The sequence below is a fragment of the Chaetura pelagica genome, unplaced genomic scaffold (assembly GCF_000747805.2).
Source record: "Chaetura pelagica isolate M959 unplaced genomic scaffold, ChaPel_1.0 scaffold232, whole genome shotgun sequence".
In the NCBI taxonomy this organism is placed as follows: domain Eukaryota; kingdom Metazoa; phylum Chordata; class Aves; order Apodiformes; family Apodidae; genus Chaetura; species Chaetura pelagica.
The window spans coordinates 322,601-342,339 of record NW_009952441.1 but is presented as its reverse complement, the minus strand read 5'-3'; the positions used below and the strand labels follow the sequence as shown (position 1 = coordinate 342,339).

Below are 19,739 nucleotides of genomic sequence, written 5' to 3'. Positions count from 1 at the left end.
TAGATGCCAAGCAGGGATTGCCTTAGGATCTGCTAGAAAAATTCAAGGAGCAGTGCCAGTGTTGCCCTGGTAATGGCTCTGCCCCACTGGGCTTCATTAAGCAAAAGTCTCAGCCCTGCAAACGGGAGCTGAGGAGAAGCAGGCACCCAGGAGCTGCACCCCAGGAGAAGCCCACCCTGGACACAGCTGCTTCTGGTAGAAAGCTCTTGCCTAGACCCTGCAGGCTGGAGCTGCTCATTTAACGGCTTCCTGGCTGCTGGAATGGCTTTTCCAGGTTTTGTAGGTGCCTATGGAAGACCAGTGAGGTGAGGAGCCCAGGGTTCCATCTGGGGTGTTACGCACTGTCCAGCAGCAGAGCCCTGAGCTGCTCCTTCCCACTCCCATGGCCAAACATTTGGCTTTGGAAGGGCCCTGCAGCAAATCTCTCCACGTGCCCACGCACGAGCCCTTCTGCTGCGCTTCGAGCTTCCCACTCACTCTCCCACTGCTCACCTAAACTCATGGGAGTTCTTTTTCTGTAGGTAAGGCAGCCCCAGTGGGACCAGGAAGCTGGAGAGCATGGCATGACAGTGACATTCCTGCCACCACTCTGCCCACAGCCAAGGAGGGCAAGAGTTTTCCCACCCCTCTGGGTACCCGCATTTCGTTGCCATTGTTGGGTTTGAGTTTGAATAATTGGAATTTCAAACTTCCTGCCACCACTCTGCCCACAGCCAAGGAGGGGAAGAGTTTTCCCACCCCTCTGGGTACCCGCTCCCCGTGCAGCTCCCAGCCGTGAGCCCAGTGCTCAGCAGCAGTTTCCTCCCACTGCTAGAGGTTCCCACGCTTGAGAGAAGCCCCAGGAGGAGATGTAGGGTGGACAAATGTTTAGAAGGTGAGCACTAAAGGCTGTCTGTAGGAATGAGATAATTTGTCCTCTCTGGGGCCGGGCAGGGGGAGGGGGGGCGGCGCGATACGTCTCCGTTAGGGACATAAACCTTTCCCTCCCCCCACGCAATGAAAACTGCATCAATAGATCCCCCATCTGCTCACATACATCACACACTTCACTCCAGTTTATTAGCTGGAATAAATCATAAATATTTCATTATACATCAACGAGGCTCGACTCCGGGAAGGCACCATCCATCACCCCGACACTCCCCGGCCTGCGCCGCGCAATCAGCTTTCCAGTCTATTAAACAAGATTGATACAGCGTGTTGGGATGGACACGGGGGGGGTTATTTATGGAGTGCTGGGAGAGGGAGGGCACCCAAGGCCTGGAGCCACATGGGCAAACAGGAGCTGCTCCCGTTAGCCCCGTGGCAGAGCCCTCCCCTGGCGAGGAAATGCAGCAGCAAAGCAAGGCCCGGGGTGAACCCCAACATGCCCAGGTTCTGGGCAAGGAAAGGGAGGCTGGAATGCATGGATGGATGGTCAGAGCTTCAGGAAAAGGCTCCTGCCTTGGTCCTGCTCAGCACCCCAGGCACTGGGAGGTGCTCTAAGGTCTCCCTGGAGCCTTCTCTTCTCCAGGCTGAACACCCCAACTCTCCCAGCCTAGCTCCAGAGCAGAGCTGCTCCAGCCCTCCCAGCATCTCTGTGGCCTCCTCTGGACTCTCTCCAGGAGCTCCAAGAGTGCTTGACAAAGAGCTGAACATCTCTGCCCAGGAACACCAGCTGGAGTGCCAGGATTTCCCTACTCTTTGTAGCTCTGGGATTGTTTTAATGCTACATCTCCTCTGCCTCCCATTCAAGTGAGCACTCCCAGCCCCTGGGCTGCTGCTCCTCCCCATCCAGAGCTGATGGAAAGCCCAGCACCAGCCTGGCAGAAGCTGTTGCCTCCAACAGGGACCTTGCAGGTCAGCTCTCAGCTCAAGTCCAACCTCATCCACCCAGGAGAGACCTCATGCCTCCAAGCCACATGTCCCTTTAGGAGCAAGAGCATCATTACTGCTGGTAACCCTCTGGTTTTCAATACTGGGTGTGTGACCAACTGAGGAGGGTGGATGCTGGATGCTAACCTGGAATATGGTGAATCCAGAGCTTCTCTGGCACTAGTGGGATTGAGTGGAGACAGCCCTGCTGACAAAGGGGATTGACACAGTCCCAGCAACGATGATGTATGTGTGCAGATCTATTTAATGAAATGCTAAATGGCAGGGTAAGTAACAGAAGCAACTTTAGCTTGATTTATTGCACGGAGATGAGTAATGTTTGTCTCTGCTGTCAGCCATCTTGGCTAAGAACAGAGGTTAGGAGCACAAATTGTAGCTAATTAACAGCAATTAGTGCTTCTGAAATTCTGGATTTTGGCTCCTTGGCAGAGGCTGGTGGTGCAGCAGCATGTCACCCAGGTCACCTGCCTGGGCTGCTGAAGGTTTGTCACTTTTCCCTGTCACCCCCCACCCCCTCCTGCACCTCAGGACACATTCTCTGAAATCAGGCTCCTTTCCTGGGACTTGCTCCATTCCTTCTCCACTCCCTCACATTCCAACCACTTCAGCAGGGAAACACACCAGGAAAACCCTGGGCTCCTCTAGCCTCCTGGCATCAAAGTTAGCCAGAGCCAACCCCTGATCCTGTCCTTTCCACAGATTCATGGATCCTCTTTTGGGTTACAAGGGGACCTGGGTGAGCTCCTATCAATCCTGATCTGGGCCGTACAGCTGAAATCAGGAACTTCTGCTTCTTGCACCCCTTTTCCACCCTGTGCAGACCATGATGGTCTGACCTGCTGAGCTCCCAAAGCCCAGCTTGCTGCTGCCTCTGCAGCCTGTCACAGCAGCTTTAGATGGACTCCAGCCCATCTACCCCCTCACCTGCTTGCTTGGACCAGCAAAACATCTTCCCTGGGCTCACCAAACACAATCACCAAAAATAAATGGGTGCTTCTGCAGGGGCAGGGGGCTACTCCCCAGCACTGCCCACCGGGCGTGTGCCGAGGTCTGGTGTGTGCTGCAGTCATCACAGAGCATCAAAGGCTCCTCAGGGGCAGAGGGAGAGCCTGGAACTTCTTTTAAAAACCATATGCATATTAATATTGCACCAGTTATTCATGAGGAAACCACCTCCCCTTCCTCAGCAACTTCCCAGGCTCCTGTTTGCCCGGGTGCTGTGCCAAAGACCTGACCAGGCAGGACAGCTGGGAGAGGAGCCAGTGGCTCTCCTGGCAGGTCCCACCAATGGGTGCCTGGTGTCAGGGAGCCTGGTGAGCCCCAGTGGTGATGCTCTTGCAGGGAAGTGATGGGTTTCCTAGCAAAGTCCAGCCCAGAGCCTCCTCAAGGTTCAGAGCAACTTCTGAAGTTCCCCAGAAAGGTCAAAAGAAAAAGCTGCCCCAAAGGGCCTGGCTGAGGACTCTGTTCTCCAGCCATGGGCTGTGAGAGCCTGGCACAGGGAGGTTTGCTGCTGTCTTCACTGTCCCAGAGAGAGAGGTGAGGACATCCAAAGACACTGATACACCAAGGGTTATAGACTCACAGATGCTTCTTGATTGGAACAGCCCTTTAAGACCATCCAGTCCAACCATTAACCCAGCCCTGCCAAGGCCACCCCTGCCCCATGTCCCTCAGCACCACATCTACATGGCTTTGAAATCCCTCCTGGGATGGGAACTCCACTCCTGCCCTGGGCAGGACCTGATGACCCTTTCCCCTGTGCCCCCCCAGAACCCCCAGCACCTGGGAGCACCGTGTGGCTGCCACACTGCTCAGGCCACCGAGGCTGAGCAGGATGTCGGTGCCGTTACCGGGTTCGACCTGCGTGAAATCCGGAGTCATTTAATGGCTCAGGAGAAAGGAAATAAATCTATTAGAACAGAATCACTGTTTGTTTATGGATCTTGCCATGAACATCACCACGAGCAGCAGCAGCAGCAGGTGTATGTGTAAGCACCATTTATTTACATAATAAAATTGCCAAGTAGATTTGTAGCTCAGGGGCATCCCTGCCTCTCCGTGCATGTGCCCAACTCCCAGCAGCACTAATGGCAGGAGCTGCCTGCTCAGCAAGCAGGGAACAGACCCTCCAACTGCCCTAATGGCTGCTCTAAAGAGATGGAGGGATGCAAACATCTCCATGTGTTGGTTCCTCTCCCCTGGCTCAGTCATGGGATGGGATTTTCATCCCAGCCTTGAGCTGCTTTGCACCCCCCCCCCCATCTGCAGAGCTGCCAGGTCTTGCAAGCTGCCTGCTCGCAGGAGGGAGGGGGTTAAACAAGTGATTCCTCACTCTCAAAACTTCTCCAGAGACCCCTGGAGCATCCAGCAGGAGGAAAAAAGAAAAGCAGGGGAAAAAAACCCAGCCTGGGATGAATTCCTGTCATGCTCTGCAAGGGGGAAGTTGCTTTGTATTCCAGAGGCAGCAGCGCTGAGCCTGCTGTCAGAGCCACGCTGGGAGAGAGGGCAAAACCCTGCCGAGATGAAAGAATGTGAAGCACTGGTACAGCCTCCCCTGGCATTTACACCTGGAAAAAAAATATAAAAATCACTCAAGGGCATCTCCCAAAGAGCTGTGCTAATAAGGCCCTGCTCAGCACGCTGTGCCACGAGCCGCAGCGGCGCAGGGAGCGCCGGCAGCATCGCTGGGTACCCGGGAGGTGAAAGGTGCAGGGAAGACAAGGCTGATTTCAGCCCAGAAATGTGCTCTGCCCAGCTCTGCCCCCAGCCAGGGGGCAGGGAAAGTCAGGGCCTTGCTGCTGGACAGACGAGGAGTGCAGCTGCCCCTCGTCTTGGCTGATAGGTCAGCAGTACCTTCCCCTCACAGCTGTAGTTTTAAATGCTCCTGGAGTTCATTGTCCCCTCTGGAGCGGCCAGGATGGTGCTGGCTGACACCACACTGTACCCTCATGCCTTGCCTGCTCCTCCAACATCCCTCACCAGCCTGAAGCCTGTTGGGTGCAAATCCCCCTGTCTGTGCTCTGCTCTACAACCCTGACCCAGGCCACCAGTCAGACTCAAGAGGACTCATCTCCTGGAGCATCACGCTCCACCAGAGCTCTGCCCAGCTCAGGGGAAAGGGCCAGACAGTATTGAAGCAGGAGCAGATGAACCTCATGTGACCCTTAGTCCTGCTGCACCATGCCTTCAGGCAGGCTTCACCCCAGGGGTGCACCTTCTGGTAATTCTCCTTTTAAAGGGCTGACATTCCAAAGAGAAAAACATACAGAGAACTACAGGACAGGAAAGATGTAGGTTATACATGTTATACATGTCTGGTGGCTGCCTTCTTCATGACCTGCAAAGCCCACCCCATCCTTGGCAACATTCCTTCACAGACACTAAGGGTCCAAGGTGAAGGTGAAGGGCTGGTCTAAGGCTGGCAGTGGTGCTGGCAAGTCTCCAAAACCCACAGATGACCAGAGCTAGCAGCTTCAGCTTCATTTGCGGACACATCAGGGGAGCTTGGAGCTCCCTCCAAACCACCTCTCACCCCCTGCAAGATGGGCTTCCCAGCATGCTCAAATGGCCAGCAGGTTTGGGCCAGCAAATACAAAAGCCAATCTCTGTGCTATTGTTTCAGGGCCTCAGGGATTGCTACATATGGTCCCTGCTCCAGCCTTGGCCTGGGGTGGCATCAGACCCTCTTCCATGTCAGATGCTGGCAAAGTCCTGAGCACCAGCTTTCAGCCAGGGATTTCACCACCAAATGGCTTAACAGAAAATCAGACCTCAGAAGAGTCTGGCAGCACCCCAGCTCCTGCCTGCCCTTGGCAGAGGTGTCACCCCTCATTTCTGGGTAGGTTCAGCATGACCAGGAGCCCCTCCTGGGGCACATCACAGACCTGAAGGACAAGCAGCAGATAAAGCTCCCCCAGCCTAGGGACACTGCACACCCTGTTCTGAGGGTGCCACATTCCTCTGATGGAAAACAGCAGCTAAACCAGCAGAACCTTGGAGTGTTCCTGCCAGCCAGGCAGCCAGGACTTGGTAGGTTCACTCATCATTAGCAGGAACTCATGGGTGACTGATATGACACAAGTAGGCTGAGCAGAGGGAACCCCCCTGCTGCTCACAGCCAGAGTCACTGCAGATGGGTTTGCCCAGAGGACAAGTCAGGAAAGAAAATGGGTAAGTACAAAATTTAAAATGTGGTGTTTTGGTGTTGGGTCTTTTTTTCCACATTAGCATTTCAATATTTCTAGAAATCCCTGCAGACAGCAAGATGAAAAAGAAAACTTGAACACTAATAAATAAGTGAATGCTCCCAGGTGTGTCAGCCCAGCTGAACGTGGCTGCCCCTCAGCTGGGAGAACTTTGAAGAGCTCAGTAACTATGAGTGCACAGATAAAAATCATAATTGTCATAATAAAAACATTAGACTGAGCCCCTCTGCTCTGGCTTCTGGACTCTGCAGAACAGCTGAGGGATCAATTACACCTCAGCTCAAGAGAGCACTGCCTCTTCTGCTCTGTGCTGTGACCCGCCCCGCTCTCTGGTGAGATGAACTATTAAGCAAAGCAGAGATAACGATGGGAGGCTGTGGACTAAGAGAGGCAGTGGTGGGACCTGAGGAAAGATATCTGCCTTAAATTATTTGCTTAAATATACAGAAGCCTTGACTTTTGCTTACAGCACAACACCATTAGTCTTAAGTCAATATGTTCTCTGTCGTCTTGAGCTAAACCCAGAGGGATGAGTCTTGTTGAAAGTGAAGAGCCTGGTGTGATCATATCCTCAGCTGTTATCTGTCCAAGCACACCCTGCATGCCAGAGCCTCCCAGAGATGTTCAGCTCTTTGTCAAGCACTCCTGGAGCTCCTGGAGGGAGTCCAGAGGCGGCCATGCAGATGCACCAAGGGCTGGAGCAGCTCTGCTCTGGAGACAGGCACAAACCATCTGCACAGGGATCTCAGCTCTCGTTTGGAGCATCCAGCTGCCAGTCTGGCATCTGCAAAGCTGGATGCTGTTTGGGTTTTGGGTGATCACACCAACATTCAGGCTTAATCACTACCATTCCCATCCTGGTGCTCTCTGCTGGGGCACAGCAAAACCCCTCCCTGCAGTTGCTGCTGCAGACAACTCTGCAACATTTACCCTTCCTGATGAAGGGGCTTCCCAAAGCCCCATGGTCACAGGGAATCAGAGACAGTGAAGACACAGCAAACCCTGCTCTTCCCAGTGCCCAAACCATGAGCATGGACCAGTGAAAATCCCTGGGGCCCTGATCCAGCTGTATCCAAGACAATCCAGTGCCTGTGATGGGACCACAGTCCTGTGCTCTGCATGAGATCTCACTCAGCTGGTTTGATACTGACCTTTCCCTATGAGATTTTTAATTCTGCACTGGACAGAGAAGTCATTTATACAGCAGGAAGTAGCCACTAGAACTAGCCCTGCCAACGATCCAACAGCCTCTGCCAAGGACCATGAGAAAGACGATTGTTCAGCCCATTTCTTTGCCACATCCTGAGCTCAATCCTCCACTTCCCCTCTTAACTCACTTCCCAGCTTGTAATTCTCCTGCTAGATCTTCTGACAGGCTTGCAGAGCTCAGCTTGACGTCTCCACAACATAACCCAGCTGGAGATGCCTGCATTAATCCCTGGGATGGGATGGGATACATCCCTCTTGGTGGTCAGAGCCTGAAGGAGCCCCTCTCCCTTTGGGCTGCAAGAGCAGCTCTGCCTGAGCACAGCTTGAAAGGGAAAAGCAACAGGAGACCAAGAGGGAAGAGCCTGGGTTTTGGTGCCTGCTGTTCCCACTGACTCTCAGCTGGGGTGCAATTGCTCCACACCCCTGAAAATTGGACTCTGAGGTTCTCAAACTAGTAAAGGCCTCGGCATCCAAGATGTTTGATACAACTGGAGTGGAGCTTTGTAGAGAATAAACACATTCTGTGCCAAAAGCTGCTCTCATTTACAGCTACAAAAATCCCAAGTCACTTGCTGAGCTGCAGAAAACATCCATCTCATGAGCAGTCAAGGAAACACTGGGTTTCATTTCACTGTGTCCTGGTCACCTCAAAACTTCCAGCCATTGGGCAAATCTGGCAATGTAGTGCCCAGCAGGTGCCTGCAGCCTCCCTTCCCATCCCATGAAGATCCAGGGGGATCTTCCTCAAGCAGCACATGGAGCTGTGTTTGGGGCATGGCTGGGATTTATTTGGGGTGTCCTTTCATCTCCTTCCATTTGTGGAAAGGTGGGTCTAGCAAGGGAGGCAGGTGAGTCCTGCCATCCCACCCAACTCATGATGCTCCACTACAACAGACTCCAAACGGAGCTGCTGGAGCCCAGCCCTGCAGGGACCCAGCACTTCATCCCCTGGGCCTTCCCAACCCTTGAGTCACATCATCTGCAACACTTTAGGGAATATTTTTTTTAAAAACAGAATTTCCATTAACTGGATTTGTGACTAGGAAAGACACTGCAAACAAACAGAAAACCTGCAGATCAGGATGCTGATCAGATGCACTTCTATTTATAATCTGCCTTGATCAGGCTAAAGCATTTTCTGTTTCAGGTGTCAGTGCTACACCCACCAACGTAAGCAATTCCCCTGGCAGGGAAACACCTGCTTGTCTCTGGGGACAGGCAAGTGCAAGGGAAAAAGCCTGTGCCAGAGGGTTGGGGTGTCTGTCACTCACTGCTTCTCCTGCCCCTTCTCCTCACAGACCAGCCTGGGAAAGGGAATGGGCTGGGTCTGGCCAAGAAAGACCTGCCCAGGGCATCTCCTACAAACACCAGATTGCTCCATACTGGAAAAGTGCAGGAAGCTTTGCCTTTTCCATCAGAATTGGTGGGGTGGAGATCTCCAAAAAGCCTATGGACTGGAGAGCTTAGGCTGAGGGGGAGAGACACCTGGAGATTCCTGCAACCAGCCTGGGAGGGCTTCTTCCCTCGTGGGGATTCGTGGCTGCTGCAAGGGCAGAGTCCATCTCTGGAACAACCTGGGAATTGCAGTGGGAACTGCAGTGGAATGCTCCCAGCTAAGCCAAAGCTTGTCCTTGGTGCCTGAGTTTGCAGATGACAGGGGAGAGGCTGGAACTGAGCAGAAGGCACGTCCAGCAAGCACAGACACACACAGCACAGCCTGGCAGCACCTGCCAGCGCTGACGGGGGCTTCTCGTTTCTCCTGATGATGTCTTATTCCACACTCATTTTCCTCTTTATTATTTCTATTTCCTGGAGCTTCCTCTTTCACTGCAGAACATCCAGATGGAATAAAGAGATAGCAGGTCCACCCTGTTCCTCCAAAGCCTTCAACAATGGCATGTGGGAAGTCTTTTGGGCCATGGGAATGATTGTTAATGGGAGCTGGGGGGAGGGTGTTTACTGTGTAAAAGGACCTAGCAAAAATTCAGTGATAAACCAGGTCTTAGCTATGTGAAAAACAGCTACAAGGTTGTTTTTTTAAATACAGCTTAAAGGAAGAAACTTAAAAGATATGAGTCATCATTTTGAAATGTGCATCAAACAAGTTAAATAACTCTTACTTTCTTAACATCGTATTAATCAAAGTGCATTGATTCTTGAATCAGATTCTACTACCAACAAGCTTTCTATCTTCTCCATCCTGATGCATGCATTAAGAGAGTTTTATTCTGACAGATACAATATAGCAATCAATAAAATCTTATTATGTGGAGCTGAGATACATGGATTTGTTGCAGGATTTATGCACTACTTTCAAACCTGGTGCTATTTCATGTCTCAGCCTTAACCTGTAATTGAAAATAAATCTCCCTGAATACACCAGATTCTAATTTTCTGGATGTATGGGCAAATGTGAATGGAAGCAGGCCTTCCCTCGGGGAGAAGCCTGCCTTCTGATCCTATCAGTCCCCCCGTGCACACCATGTAATGCTGGATTCCTCTGGAGAAAGCGCCCGGCACAGGCAGGAAAACGTGCAGGCTGAGGGGCAGGGCCTGGGCACCAGGCTGTGTGACTCCATCCCAGCCCTCTGTCCCCTTCCTCACACCCCCAAAGCCTGACACTTGCCACCTCCTGGGCAGAGATAACACAATCTGACAGTGTCTGAGAGACACGAGCGTCGCGAGGCTGGGACGGATGAATAAAGATCAGGGAGCGGGATGACCAGAGGAGCTGGGCTTGGGCTGCTGCTTCCCTCCAGCTCCCAGGGTTTGCTCAGCAATTGCTCATAGAATCATGGAATGGTTTGGGTTGGAAGGGACCTTTAAAGGTCACCTGGTCCAATCCCCTGCAGTGAGCACGGACGACTTCAAGTAGCTCAGGTTGCTCAGAGCACCATCCAACCTGACCTTGAATGGGATGCGGCACCTGAGCTTCCAGGGATGGAGCATCTACCACCTCTCTGGGCAATCTGGGCCAGTGTCTCAACCTCCACAGTGTAAAAAACAAATAAATCCTTCCTTCCTTATTTTTTCCTTCCATCCTTCCTGCTCAGTGGCCTATGAGTGTGCTTGGAGATTGCCCCTCACCTGGTGGGGCACGGGACAGCTGGGAAGGTATCACAGAGACAGCAGACAGACGCTGGAGGCATTTTTCCTTGGGGTTTGTCTGGGTCTCCGAGGGCTTGGTGCCACTTGGATGTATGACAGCAGGTGGATACCCAGCAGTCTCCCTGGAAATGGCTGGAGGGGACTTTGATCTAAGCAGCTCTGTCAACTGTGTTAATATAATAAAAATAATCAAATTCACTCGGATGGAAATGAGAGAGACGGAGAGATGGGCAGCAGCCGTGCAGATCCGAGGGGATGAGGAGGACAGGAGCAGCAGTAAATCACCTACACAGCACCCCGAGTTCAGATGCTTCTCCAAAGAGCCACCATCTTGATTCCCATCAAAAAGTCACTGCAGCATCATGCCTTTTTGTCTGTTTTTTTTGCTCCCCTATAACACACACACGCACTTTGAAGACACACAAAACCCCTGAGAACTCAATTTCCAGGAAGAGCAACCAGAAACAGAGAACTGGCCTGAGGAAGGTACCAGGGAAATAAATCACCTGCAGACAGAAAAGAATGAAAAATTCCAGATTCCCCTGTGAGGTGTGCCCTTCCAGGGACACTGTCCCAAGGAGGTGCAGCACAAGCAACACGCCAGGGCTCACCTTCAAGAAATCATTCTTTGTTTGCTGACCCACAGGGTTTCCAGTCCCCATTAACAACGAGAGCTGAGGAGTTACCTGCACTGTCTCCAAACATCCCTGCTCTAGCTGAGCACACATTCCCTGTGTCCTTGGGAGGGACCTGGACACCACCACCACACTGTCACCCACTTTAGGTGACCTGGAGGTCACTTGCTGGGACCTCAGGAGGGTCTGGCAGTGAGAGGAACCCAGGCACGGAGGCAGAAATACCTGTGCCTGGGTTTGGGGGGCACTGGTGCACATGGGTTCAGCCTCACTTTTCAAACACTGCCCTATGTGACCTGCAGACCCAACAGATTAGAGCCCAGCAGTGGCTCTTTTGGATACTTTTCATATTCTGCCACTCCAAAGTTACCCATCTCTGCCTGGGGGGGTGGAAATTCAGCCTCCAGATCCCACCCACAACAATGGGACACAGCCTCCTTGGTTCCCTGGAGTGGTTTTTACCACCACACGGGGACATCTGCTGCCTGTGAGGGATCTCCAAAGGCTGTCACCATGGCAGGGGCAGGCAGGGTGGGCAAGAGGCACTCGTGGCACTGCACGATGACTGAGGCTTGGGAAAAAATAGCCCCATCAACCTGACATCCACAAGAGCTGGAGGGATGGTCAGGAGAGGAACAAAAGAGCATGGAGTGATAGGACAAGGGGGAATGGTTTCAGGATGAAAGAGGGTAGATTGAAGATGAGATATTAGGAAGAAATTCTTTGCTGTGAGGGTGGTGAGACACTGGCCCAGGTTGCCCAGAGAAGCTGTGGCTGCCCCATCCCTGGCAGTGTTGAAGGGCAGGTTGGATGGGGCTTGGAGCAGCCTGGGCTGGTGGGAGGTGTCCCTGCCCATGCAGGGGGGTGGGACTAGATGATCTTGAAGGTCCCTTCCAACCCAAACCAGTCTGGACTGCTGTGATTCCATGAAAGGAAAGAGACGAAAAGAGAAGTGGAACAGGATGGGGAAGAGAGTTAAAAGCCCACAGTCCTCCCTAGGCAGTGAGGGGGCCATCCAGGAGGCAGCCTGGCTGGGGATCTGCCACTGGGGGGGGGTCAGCCAGGCACCCCCAACCCCCACACCTCTCTCCACTCTCCCCCCGGCCTCATTTCTGGCTCTGAGCTTTGCTCAGCTAGGGAAAGGGTTAAGTTTAATTTATACTGATTTCTATTTAATATCATTCTCTCCCCGTAGGAGCCGGCAGCTGTGAGCTGATTGTGCTCCCTCATTATGCAGTCTGCAGCACTAATGGCCTGTGACAAAGGCACTGCCATCTTCCCGGCCTCACCCCCGAGAGCCAATTAAACACACACACTCCCTTCCTGTTTGCAGCGCATTACAATGAAATTAAACTGAATTTCAAAATCATTTTCTCCTAAAGACATCTCTTTGCAATAATTAATGCATGCTATTCCTTTGCAGCTGAAATATTCATCAGGAGTGTTGACTGAGAGGAAAAAAAAACAACTCAGGTGTTGTTTGCAGCTGATTTGCCCCACGCCAGGCACGGCCTGAGGAGGCTCCTGTGCCCGCCTGCCCGGGTGGGGACCCGTGGGGACACTGCAGGGCAGATCCACGTCTGCTCTGGGATAACAATACCAATAAATCACAGCTTCTTCAAGAGCCATAAATAAATAAGATTACACAGAAGGCATCAGGAATCCAGCCCAGCTCTGCTCACACACCATCCCAGAGGGGAGCGGGCGAGTCGGAGCTGCCTGGGTGTTCAGGTGAGGCAGAACCCAGCAGCTGGAGAACCTCAGGGTCAAAGCAGAGCTGCTCTTCCCCCTCTCCCCTTCCCCCAGCACCCCAGAGAAGCCACCACAGTACCTGTTTTGAACCAGCCATCAGGCGTGAAGGCCTCTGCTGTTTCCCTGGGTCTGTTCCAGTACTCCCGGAAGACGGAAGGTCCCTTCACCAGCAGCTCCCCTTCTTGTCCCTCAAGACCTGGTGTCACCTAGGACAAGCACAGGGTGAATACATGGCAGAGAGCAGTCATCCCCACAGCCACATCCCCTCCACCACCTGTACCCCAGCACTGTGGGGGACAAGCAGGACCCATGGCATGTGCCCTCACCCACCTCCAACGCAGCCTGCCCACCCACAGGACCTCTTTCCATATTCCAAAGCACTGGAAATATTAATCTGGGTTGTGTAAAAACAAGAAATACCATCACAGAACCACAGTCCAGGCAGGCTGACATCTTCCAGGTGCTGGCAGTGGAGAGGAGAGGGCTCACATGCAAACATGTGGGAAACACTCTTGGGAAAGGGTTGGGAGAGAGATGGGAAATACTCTTGGGAAAGGGATGGTCCTTTCTGACCCCTGGATGGCCTGACAGAAAGTCTTCATGGCAGCTCTCTGCATCCTGATCTCACTGCAGCACCAAACAGCCTCTGCCAGGGTCAGGTTCTTCCCCAGAAAACCATTCCAGAAACCCCATCATCCCCACTTGATGCCCCTGGAGCCTCAGGACTCCAGGTCCTGTTCCCACAGTGCTGCTGCCCTCCAGGTCTGTGCATCTTGTGGTGACAGCAGCCAGCAGAGAGGGGGAGTGGATGGCTCAGCCATGTCACCAGCTGCACCTCTGGGCACTGCCAGCAGCCTGTCCTTGGGCTGGCAAAGCCCTGCCCACCCTGGAGACCTCTGTCCCAGAGCAGCTGGAACCAGCTGCTGCTCTGGTGCTGAAGGCATCACCACCACTCACCCCAGACAGACCAGATTTGCAGTGTCCTCAGGGACAAGGACCATCCTCCTGCAGCCACTGCAAGGCAGGGGACAACGTGCTCCTGTGACCATGCCATGCTGCTGCCTGCTCTCCTGACAGACAACCTCACTTTCCAAAGCTGTCACTCTAACACCTTTTTTTTGTTTGTTTCCTTCTTCCTGAGGAGGTGGCAGGAAACACCATCTGATTCGTTCTGGGGGACACGCAGCTCCTTCCAGGCTCACGGCTGTAGTGACAACTCTGTGCCCTGTCAAACCCGCAAGGGCAGGTTTTCTATGGCAACAAAACAAACATCCTGCTGTTCTGGAAACTGGAGAATGGCAGGAAGGTCACAGGCGTGCCTGACATGGCACAATCTCTCATCTCCCCTGCAGGAAGGCTCTGAGAGGAGGCACAAGAGAGGCAGGAACGTCGCAGCGCCCGCAGGGCTGTTACCCTGAAGTCCTTTGCGGGGAAGATGTGCAAAGCCACTGCTGTGCTGGAAGGGCACTGGTGCTTGGAGACAGTGCTCCATCCCTTCACAGACAACACCCCAGCAACGGGAACTCCCAGCCACTTTGTACTGCAGCTGTACAAAGACATCCCAGATCCATCTGGGATCCCAAAAGAGCCAGCAATGCCAGAAACGCGGCCATGAGGGAGAGCAGTAATAGCAGAACTGGAGAGGCAGGCAGAGCCCAGGGCAGGGCAGGCTTCACCCCTGCACTGCCTTTGATGGAAACCAAGATTCTCTACTGGGAAATGCTTAGAAAGCAGTTTTTAAGGCACAGTTTTAAAGTTATTTCTTCCTGAGGTCCTGCCTTGGAGGGTGGGGTGGCACAGGCCACCCTGCACACACAGCCCAGGCACTGAATCACCTACATGTCACCGTGTGTCCCAGGCTGGGCTGGGCCCCCAGGGCTGAGCATCATCTCCATCCTGGGCTGAGCCCCCAGGGCCCTGGCTGGGCATCATCTCCCTCACCTGGAAGAGGCAGCATGAAAAAAAAAGTCCTTAGTGCTGCTGCTGACAGTTTCACTGAGTGATGGTGAGGTGAGGATGGTGCTGGGTGAATTCTCCACAGGGAGAAAGAGGGATGAGAAGGAGGGAGCCTGAGGATCAGACTGTCGATAAGCAGGACAGCACAGAGAAACCTGAGGTCCAGGAGAGCCCAGGACTAAACCTCTGTACCTGCAGCAGCAAAAGGGCAAGAAGCACAAAGCCTGAATCAGCAAGAATTACAAGGATGTGGTGGTGACACAGGGGGGACCAGCAAGGCAGGGTTTCCATGCTGTCACAGACAGCCTGTGTTCAATTTCACACTGGGGCTTTTCTCACTCCTTTTCCTGCTGCTCCAGCTGTAGCAGCCCAAAACAAGCAACTTCCCTGAGCACCTCAGTGCCCCTGGTGTTCCCAGCTCCAGTTTTGCCCCTGGGGTAACTGCCCTTACAACCCTGCCAGTGATACCTCTTCTCCGAGGGCAACTCTGCCCTGCTCACCATCCTGGAAACCCCCCCGGATGCTGTTCACCCCATCTCAGCTAGAGGTAACAGAATATCAAAACTACCCTCCCACTACAGGCATTTCCATTACCAGTGTGAGCCTCCAGAGTCAATCCCTTTGGCTGTCAGGCTAACAAAGGGCTGGAAAAAGGGGGTGGTGAAGGTGCAGAGGGCAAGGACCTGCCAACACCTGCCTGAGCTTCACCCACAGATCCCCCTAGATTTTGCCTTCAGCTTGTGGGTGCTGAAGCCAAGGACGGGTGTCAGTTTGGCTACCACAAACACCTCCAGCCCCAGCTGAGCCCTGCCCTGCAGAGGCAGCAGAGGGTGGCAGGCTCAGCAGCAGGCTCAGCAGTGCCCCAGCCCTGAGCAGCAGAGCTGCCCCAGGGACCAATCCTGCGCCGTGTTTACCTGCAAGCTGCGATGTCTGGTGTGAATCAAGCCTTGAACCAGCTCCAAATTTCTTGTCATATCAACTCAGATTTTGGCAGCGGCTCAACCCGCATCTTATCTCGAGCAGGGCTCCTTGGCAGCAGGCACCTCCCTGTTGTGTAATTTAATGATGTTATGGCTGGCTTGCAAACAGTAAAACAGAAAGGCCGTGACGTTATCTTAATAGGATTCTGCTTGCTGAGCTCCTGGTGTCACTGGCACCGCTCCCTAGCGTGGCAGAGGGGACACAAACCAGCCCAGCAGCTTCTGCTGCTTGCAAACAGCAGAAATTAAAATCCAAGGTTCAAGGCATTTATCTCCCACAACCCCTGGTGTCTGATCCCTGCTCAAACCTCCCGGACCCCAAGCCAGCTGGCTGCCAACCCACCGGGAAAGCAGGTTCTTCCTGCAGCAACAGCAGCGTGGCCAGGATGCTTGATCCTTTCTCCCCCGAACCTCAGCACTTGGGGACACACTGGAGGGGGACACACTGGATGGGGACACACTGGATGGGGACACACTGGATGGGGACACACTGGAGGGGGCACGCTGGGGGAGGACACGCTGGATGGGGACACACTGGAGGGGGACACACTGGAGGAGGACACACTGGGTGGGGACACACTGGATGGGGACACACTGGAGGGGGACACATTGGAGGAGGACACACTGGAGGGGGACACACTGGAGGAGGACACACTGGAGGGGGACACACTGGAGGAGGACACACTGGAGGACGACACACTGGAGGACGACACACTGGAGGAGGACACACTGGAGGGGACACGCTGGAGGAGGACACGCTGGATGGGGACACACTGGAGGGGGACACACTGGATGGGGACACACTGGAGGGGACACACTGGAGGGGGACACACTGGAGGGGGACACACTGGAGGGGACACACTGGAGGGGCGTTGCCAGCAGCTGCTGAGAGCACCCACTGCTAACTGCACAGCTCCCCCCACCCCTCCCAGGGCTCCTTTAACCCACGTTTCAAGAGCTTTAATGCACCTGAGCGGGCTGAACACGCGGCCCAAAGGCTGCTCCCTGCAGCTCCCTGCTGCAAAACCTGCCTGGCCAGAGGAGATTACATTTTCCACACATGAAAATAAAAGGTTGTAATAAATCCCTTGAAGGACTAAACCTGGGTGATTATAAAACGCACCTTTTCCCTGCTGCCATTTTACCTCTTCATTAGGAAGGAGCGAGGGCGGTTTGTAAATAGCTGGGAATCCCGCCTGGCAAGAGGCCCTGGGACTTGTTCAAAGTGGCCATTTGTTTTCTTGTGGGCTCTGAGAGACACTGTCCTGAGCTCCTCTGGGAGAGGAGCTGGTAATGGACTTTAATGGAATTAGGGGCTTTTATGGAGGTCGGCTCGGAGCAGTGTCTTTGGCTGGGAAGCAGAGGAGGCACAGCAGGTTGCTAGGCAGGAACGTGTGGAAGACATGGAGGGAAAGCTGGAAGACAAGGCTTGTGAGGGGAGGTAATGACTTGTTACTGAGCTGACAGGATTGGGGGGAAGATAGATTGAGCTCTTAGGAAAACAAACACCTTCCTCAGGTTGCAAGCTGGAGGTTTCAGGGGGACACATTTAACTCCTACCAGGACCCTCGTTCCCCCTGACCCCCTGAAAAGAATCTGCCCCTGTTTCCTGGCTGAGCACCAAAGGCAGCAGATCAGAGCACTTTCTTTCAGGAGGAACCTTAAAAGGTCCTTTGCAACATTTGTGCCCCAGAAGTGCAGTGCATTTGCACATGGAATCACTGAATCATTTTGGTTGGAAAAGACCTTCAAGATCATCCACTCCAGCCATCAACCCAGCACTGCCAAGGCCATCATTAAACCATGTCCCTCAGCACCACATCTACACAGCTTTGAAATCCCTCCAGGAATCGGACTCAACTTCTGCCCTGGGCAGCCTGGGCCAGGGCCTGACAGCTCTTTTGGGGAAGAAATTGTCCCAAATATCCACCTTAAACTTCCCCTGGCACAACCTGAGGCCATTTCCTCTTGTCCTATGGCTTATTCCTTAGGAGAGTGACCAACCTCTCCTTGTTCCAACCTCCTCTCAGGCAGCTGCAGAGCCAGCAGGTCTCCCCTCAGCCTCCTTTGCTCCAGGCTGGACACCCCCAGCTCCCTCAGCTGCTCCTCGTGAGACCTGTGCTCCAGCCCCTTGATGAGTGGTTTCCCAGGATGGGGTGAAGAGGAGCAGTGCAAGGCCCTGCCCATCTCCTGTCATTTCCCTCACTCCTGCAGCTCCCACCAGCCTGGGCTCCCAGCAGCCCAACTTCCTTCCCACCACTGCTCCCAGAGCAGGAGAGCAGAGCTCGGGGCTTGCAGGGCTGGGCACCACCCCTGATCCTCAACAGCAAAAGCTTGTCCATTTGTGGGGAGGAAGGAAATGTTTCTGCAGCTCTGCCTCCTCTGCCACAGCCCTACTGTGCTACTGAGCTTGGAAGTGCTTGGCACTTTTCCCCACCTTGTAAATAAGTGATTACTGTGATCAAAATAATTAAGCAACCCAGCCTTTTAAGTGACTAATAGAAGACAATAATTTATGTGCGTGAGGTTTGTGGAAGTGATGGAGCCCTTCTAGCTGTTCTCACAGAGTAGTAACTTCTTTCGGGTTGGTTGGTTTGTTTTTCAAACACACCAGAGCACAGAAACTAACCTAACAAAGCCTGAAGAACTGTCCCCAGCTCCCCCCTTGCTCCCTGGGGTTGATCTGCAGAGCACAGATGCCCTGCCATGCTCGCCACCATGCTGCTGCAGCAACTTACCTGCCACCAGAGCTTCCAGACACACTCCCTGTCCCTCACTCACCCCTTCAAAATTTTGGTGGCCCAGAGAGCCCTGTGATACAGCAGAGTCTTGTCCCAGCACAGCATCCAACAGCTCAGCCCCCACCAAGCTGGAGAGAGGATGGAAGCTCCAGGCTCTGCTCAGACCCTGCTCTTCCAGACCTACATCCAGGCCTGGTGTGGGGGGTGATGAGGGAGGTGAGGACATGCTCACCTGCCTCCTAAAAAGAAGCTGGAGACAGCACAGTCTGCCTGACAGCACCTTTTCATCCCTGTCTCCCTGGGCCACATTTGAATGGATGTCCTAGAGGTGTGAGGCTTGCTAGAGTGTTACCAAATTCCCAAGCAATCTGAACTCTCATGCACATTCATAATTACAAATTCCCTGCTAAGTTGCATGGTTTTGTGAAAGCATTATCGTTCCTCTGAGCTCTGTGTCCTGCAGCATCCTGCAGAAGGCAAGCAGGAGGCAATTCAGACACAGAACAATTTTCCTCCTGCTGGAAAAAGGCAGATTTCTGCTCCTCGGGGACACAGCACAGGGAAAGAAAGAAAGAAAAAAAAAAAACCCAACTAAAAAAACCCTCAGCCCAGACTGTAATCTACGAGGCCACATTTCACATCTGTTTTTGCAATGTTAACTTTTATAAAAGAGCTGGGAATAACACAATCAATTTACTTTTCATTTTGGTGAGTTATAAATTTAAAGGCAAGGCTGGTGCACAGTGGAGCTGGAACCCTGCAACTGATTTTCAAAAAACCCTACCCTCTACTTAAAGCAAATGCTGCTCCACTGGAAACAAAAGTGACTGTATGTATTTTTAGGCAATACTGATTTTTAAAAGTTACCAGATGGATTAAGTCCAGATGATCCCAAAAGAAGCACAGAAAACAACCCGAGTTTGGGAAAGGTCAGCCCTCCTCGCAGTTGTTCCACAGACCCAAAACTTCTTGATCTATGTTAACACCATAAATTAGACATGTACCACTGTCCCCAAAACCCAGCAGCTCTCCACGCTGCTGTTCCCATCCCTCCTGCTTGCAGGCTTCAGCAGATAACAAATGAGGTGAGATGTCAGCACATCTCCCCAGCCCTCAGCTCCCGGCACCAGAACAAGGCAGGGAGAGCACCAGGCAAGGATTCCATCAGTGGCCCCACTGGGGTTGGGTTTTCATAACCCTGACTGAAAAGTGGAGGTGAGGGAGGCTGTCAGGTGCTGTGGCTGCCTGAGAACCTCTCATCACTCCCTTCTGCTGAAC

At 53.1% G+C, this 19,739-nt stretch overlaps 1 protein-coding gene across 1 annotated transcript in view; it reads right to left on the bottom strand.

Annotated features, from left to right (window-relative positions):
* The window catches only part of ACSF3 (acyl-CoA synthetase family member 3), a 58,046-nt gene that overhangs the window by 10,258 nt on the left and 28,049 nt on the right, over positions 1-19,739 (bottom strand). Inside the window, exon 6 of the mRNA XM_010008424.1 lies at positions 12,864-12,990. Coding sequence (XP_010006726.1) covers positions 12,864-12,990 — 127 coding nt within the window. The remainder of the gene's footprint in view (positions 1-12,863; positions 12,991-19,739) is intronic.